The sequence below is a fragment of the Cupressus sempervirens genome, chromosome 5 (genome assembly GCF_028749045.1).
Source record: "Cupressus sempervirens isolate cs-2001-9-10 chromosome 5, ASM2874904v1, whole genome shotgun sequence".
Classification (NCBI taxonomy): Eukaryota; Viridiplantae; Streptophyta; class Pinopsida; order Cupressales; family Cupressaceae; genus Cupressus; species Cupressus sempervirens.
The window spans coordinates 164848324-164854534 of record NC_143122.1 but is presented as its reverse complement, the minus strand read 5'-3'; the positions used below and the strand labels follow the sequence as shown (position 1 = coordinate 164854534).

The 6211-nt window shown below is 30.6% G+C and overlaps 1 protein-coding gene across 1 annotated transcript; it reads left to right on the top strand.

Moving 5' to 3' along the window:
• Positions 1–1713: 1713 nt before the first annotated feature.
• LOC149554942 (alpha-humulene synthase-like) lies at positions 1714–5089 on the top strand. The gene is made up of 9 exons (XM_089828960.1): positions 1714–1869; positions 1973–2166; positions 2313–2425; positions 2527–2774; positions 2893–2984; positions 3096–3185; positions 3622–3979; positions 4221–4472; positions 4563–5089. Exons 1-9 carry the CDS (start codon positions 1762–1764, stop codon positions 4857–4859), a joined length of 1752 nt encoding a protein of 583 aa, XP_089685086.1. The 5' UTR covers positions 1714–1761; the 3' UTR covers positions 4860–5089.
• Positions 5090–6211: the final 1122 nt, after the last annotated feature.

The window sequence follows — 6211 nt, the reverse complement described above, 5'->3', positions numbered from 1 at the left end:
GATTTCAACCTTCTCCATGACCTATATGATTTTTTGCACCATATTCATCGAATTTCTTTGTGCAGAATAGAATAGTCTCATCCTTTATTAAGGATTTTCCTTGACCTTGGCTTCAGGTTGGGACACTTGAAGCCTCATGCCTAGATGAAACTTCTATCTTGACAGATATTATATTCTGCTACAAACCATAATAGTTTTTATCTTATTTCATCATCCATCCATCCTTGCTTCACAATAAATATGTCAATTTTTTTTCACTAGAAAATCTTTATAGATGGATTTGAGTAGCTCTAGACTTCAAGAAAATCACTATATGATAGCATTGAGATTGAATTAATAGAATAATATCCCTTTTGACTTATTGAATCAACCACTTTAACTATGGCAATAATCATCTTTACATCAAAAGAAGTATATATATATATATATATATATATATATCTTTATTTTACTAACGTGCATTTTAGTTTCTTTAGGATGTGTTTAACTAGAGATATGATGATGAGGCATATTCACTTGGTTTTTTCTTATGGATTGTTCCTTAGTAATTCTTTTTCTATCTTAGGATGCGACCATTCAAGATTCATTGGGTACATATATATCATGTGTGGATAGGGAGATGTCATTTATTTAATTAATTGATTACCCTCTTCCATTATTATCCAAATATTTTATTTATTTTAAATATAATTAGCCTTTTCTATCTTAAAATTAAATAAATTATAGATTATTTAATAACCCATGGGTTATTTCATACTTGTCTTATTTATGGAGTAAACAACTTTTTATTTTTTAAAATTTTATATTGTACAATTTGAATATTATCCAACCACTTTTTGTCACATGTATGACCTCCAAGAAATGAGCTTGTTTAAATATTATCCAATCACTTTCAATCACATGAATGACCACCTAGAAATGAGCTTCTCTCACTTGTCACATGTCTCTTCACTTAGCCTTTATGCCTATAGTCAACACTTTCTTACTTACCACTCATTCATGTTTCCTCTTACTCTCCTTCACTCCTACCTAATCCCTAACTACTCTTCAATCCTACTCACTCTTCTAGTACCTTTTTATCCTACTCAATGATTTTCTAAAATCCTCCTAATGTATCTAAATCCAATAAATAAATGAAATAAGAACAATACTAGGAAAAAACAATGTGTTCACTGATCACAAATAGAACTAGAATAAATATTATATAACCCACCATTCCTAATACTAATACAATTTAAATACAAGAGATAGATTGAATCCTTGGACACATGTGCAAGGTTAGTATTATTCTAGAAATAATATAAAGAAAGACAAATATGATGAAGCTTCACATAGAAGTATCAATAGTATAAACTCATTTCATAATTAAAAAACTAAATAAAAAACTAAAATTATTATTATTATTTTAAAAACAATTAGAATAATAAAAATATGGTAGAGCATAGCAAGATAATCATATATTAATAACAATTTAATATTGAATACAACATTATTATATCTTTTAACATAATTATATTCCTCAAAGATTGACTTTGGTACGAAGACGTCAAACTCGATCTTGTTGTCTTGTTCGTCAAGGAGAAAGATGCCAAACGCGATACCCTTTTGTCTTGTTCGTCATAATGACAGGAAATATTCAATTGAACTGTACAAAATTCTGGTTATTTTTTCGGCAAATTTTTTGCTAATGCATCTATAAATAGATAGCAACATAAGTGCATTTCTCAGCGTGAATGTTCTTTTTGTTCGACATAGATAACGATGGGGATGAGGAAATTGAATGGAGAAGAAATTTGTGCTTCTGTACCAGATAACGCTTTCAATGTATGGGATGACGATTATATCCAATCCATGCCAACACCGTACGGGGTTAGTGCATATTTTTCACTAAGCTCTTTTTTCCAGCTATTTTCAATTATTAAAGTTTGCTTGTAAAATGTCTCTTCACTGTAGTGCTCATCATGTGTTGTAGGAATCTGAATACCCTGAACGAGCTGAAACACTGGTCAAAGAAGTCAAGATAATGTTGAGGGAAATGCATGAAAGTGGGGATGGGGATATCGAAATATTAATGGAGTGGCTTGAGATGGTTGATACATTGCAGTGCCTCGGAATAGGCCGATATTTTGACGCTGAAATTAAAGTCCTCCTCGACTCTGCCTACCGGTCTCATCTCATCCCAATGTTTCCTTAATTTAGCTCTGTAATTTGTTAAACTACGAACGTATCAAAATAGACGTTTCTAGATGAAATAAAATTAAACCTTTTGCTTCTCGTTCCTGCAGTTTACAAGAATAATTCTGTGAATGCAGGTGTTGGGACACGAGTGTGGGCATAAGATTAGGATTAAGCAGGGATTGTAACTTGAATGCTACAGCTTTAGGGCTGAGACTATTAAGACTCCGTCGCTATGATGTATCTCCAGGTATATTTATAAATAACGAAATACCCTCTTTTATTCCTAGGTAGACACTTTTAAGGCATGTTGCGCGCCTGCAATCATTTATTTGCATTTTTCATGAGCAGATGTGCTGGAGAGTTTCAAGGACAAAGATGGGCACTTGTTCTTCCTCGCTGGGGACAGCAATGATGTTAATGGTAGACTAGAAGAATGCGATGCAATGAGGGGCATGCTCAACCTTTTGAGAGCTTCAAGCGTGGCATTCCCCGGGGAGACTGTTATGGAAGAGGCTAAAACCTTCGCCTCCGCCTGCCTTAAGACTCTGTTACAAACACCTCATGGAGATTCCTACAGCGCAAGTTTTTTGAAAGAGGTAACTTTAGATTTTGTGTTTCATTCCTTCTCAAAACAGTAAGAAGCCATTAATTAAGCCAGAGATTAGAGAAGCATATAACATGTTAGAATAATCCATTTTCATCTCAATATTGTAGGTGGAGTACGCCCTTATATATGAATTTCCGCGGACTTCTACGAGATGGGAGGCACGAAACTTCATAGAAATTTACGAGCTAGATGATCGCAGGTACAACTAGTGTAAAGACATTATATATAAAAGCTGTTTCTTTAAATGTCAAATATTGAAACTGTCCGAGTCTTATTAAGCATTCGAGTAAGATTTTCTTCTGTTCTTCAGGTTGAAAGACAGGAAAATTTTAGAGCTGGCCAAGCTGGACTTTAATATATTGCAATTTACATACAAGAAGGAGATGAAGAGTCTCTCCACGTATGTATTATCTCTAACATTGAAATGGATACATTCTAGTAGATTAGTACTAATTTAAATACTTTCACAGGATCTTTACATTTAAAAATAAATAAAAGTAATATTTTCTCACAGCATTTCACATACTGTTCAACGGAGAAAGTCTACAAATGTTCTTTTCTTATTTTATTTCAGCTTTTATTTTTACCTAATATTTATTTTGTTATCGTTAAGTAGTCATAATTTTACTACAAATGTTTTTTTCTTATTTTATTTCAGCTTTTATTTTTAACTAATATTTATTTTGTTATCATTAAGTAGTCATAATTTTACTTTGTTTTTGTTTTTGTGTTCAATCATCAAACATACATCATAATTTCAATAGGTTTTTATTAATATTGTTATAACTTAATTTTTTATCTTTTAATATTCATATAAATCATTGTTTTTATTATAGGTGGTGGATCAATTCTGGCATCACAAAACTTATTCCAATCAGACAACGGTTAATTGAGCTTTTCTTTTGGGGAGTTAGTACAACAGATGAAGTGGAGTTTTCTAGCACCAGAAGTATTATCGCCAAAATTTCAAGCATTGCCACACTTTTGGATGACATTTTTGATGACTATGCAACATTTGAGCAACTCCAACTTATTAAACAAGCTGTTGTTCAAGGATGGGATGTCTCAGTTGTGACAAATATGCCTCAAAATTTGAAGTTGTGTCTCGAATTTGCTTTCAAAACTGTGCATGAATTAACAAGTGAAGCCACAAAATTACAAGGACGTGACATGATGCCTTTAATTACAAAAGCAGTATGTACAATTCTTCAAAGCCTTTTTATAGCTGAAAAATATAATTCATATAAGATTTTTTTTTTCCAAAGTATATTATGATTAGAAAGTTGTAACTTTCCAATAGATACATCTAATCTATTTATTACTTAGGAAATCTCCTATAAGAAAAACATTCATTTTATATAAATCAAACCTCGTGAAACAAATGAACAAGACATGGATGAAGTGAATGAACTAATCTATTTGTTATTTTCTTTAGTGGGAAGATTATATCGAGGCTAGCCTTGAGCAAGAACGATGGAAAGCCAGTGGATATGTTCCTACCTATAATGAGTACATGAAAACTGCTAAACCTACTACAGCCATGGGACCGATAATATTGCATTTTATCCTATCACTAGGACATAATTTAACTGATGATTTGATCAAAAGGACATTCCTTAATCAATCCAAATTTTATGAGGTCATATGGACGTCCATGCGACTAATTGATGATGCACAAGATTTTCAGGTTTGATAGATTTTATTTTGATATATACACTAAATATAGAATTTTTTTATATTAAATTTCAAACACTAACAAACTCTAATATTGATGAAGGATGAAAAGCGTCATGGAGAGATCGCTACTGCCATTTCCTCTTATATGAGGGACCATCTTGGATGCTTAGAAGAAGAGGCACTAAACCACACTATTGGTGTCATTGGAGAATTGCTAAAAGAATTAAATTGGATATATTTGAATCCAAGCAGCTCTTTATTTAATTGGGAGAAGATATGCTTTGACTACAATAGAGGATTACAATTTCTTTACATACATGGAGATGGCTTAACCTATACTGATAAGGAGGTCAAGGATCAAATATTCAAAATTTTGGTTGATCCTGTAGTGATATAAAATTGAATAGTGTTGAGCTAAATTTTATACTTTGATTTAAATTTCAAATTTTAAATGATAATACATCACAAACCCATGGACTATACATTACTTTTTATTTGTCTGTTGTCCCGATGTAATTTGGACAAAGGCAAAACCCTAGCTTCTAGATCATGATAGCTTTTATTTTTGAACTTAATGGTGATTGTTGTGAAGTCACTTCTTAATGAATAAATAGTATAATTTATAAATAGTGCAGAAGTTATAAATTTAATGGTTTTATTTTAGCTATGACATGTTTGCATCTAGACTTATATACTATGTTTAGTTGAATAATGTAGTACTAATATTGTTATGCGCTATGTATAAGTATTTAATACTTATGTCGATCATCAAGATGCTTGAAAAAATGAAGAATGAAAAAGTTGTGCCAAGAACAAGGTTCCATGAGCCTCATTATAACCTACTCATATAGATAGAGATAACATTCCCAAAGATTGAAAAAAATACTTATTATAAAAAATTATCAATGACCTATCAAGGATTATCTCACTTTAATCAAATTATTTAATTTTAACTCATTTTCTTCTCCCTCTTGAAAAAATGTTTAGTCTTACAAATAATATTTTGCTAGAAATAAACAAGCAAACTAATAAATAAATAAATAAATAACATCGAGCAACATGAACTCTGAGTCTTACTTTTATGGGAATGAAGTAAGAATTAAATAAATAAATGAATGAAAAATGAAAAAAAATGAAAAATTATATTATAACTTATTAAAAATTTAAAATAAAAGAAATCCAATCCAATAGGATATTATGGATCTAGAAGGTATTATGGATAAAATCCTCTTCCTTGTGATATATATATATATATATATATATATATATATATATATATATATATATATATATATATATATATATATATATATATATATATATATATATATATATATGAGAAAATGCATTGTGAGATCCACCATTACGAAACATCACTCCCCTAATGAACTATAATTCTTGATTATGGATTAGAGAAAATGTGAAAATAAATATGGTGAACATGACCCCGTAAGCCTTTGTTGAGAGATAGAGGAAAATTTGAAAGAAAAATTAGGGAATGTAATTCGTGCTAAAGGGAACAAGGCATAGCTAGGGGATGCAATGTTGTGCCAAAAATGTCTAAAATTACCCACATAATTTCATCTTCTTTTATATTTTATACTTGGTTTTGTAGTATGACATTGTCAATTGAATTGTGATATGATTAGTTAATGATTCAATTCCAAATTATAGAGATTTTTACATACTCTCATGCCTATTTTTGTTGGTGAATTACTTAGAGACAATATTTATCCAAGCTTTAACACT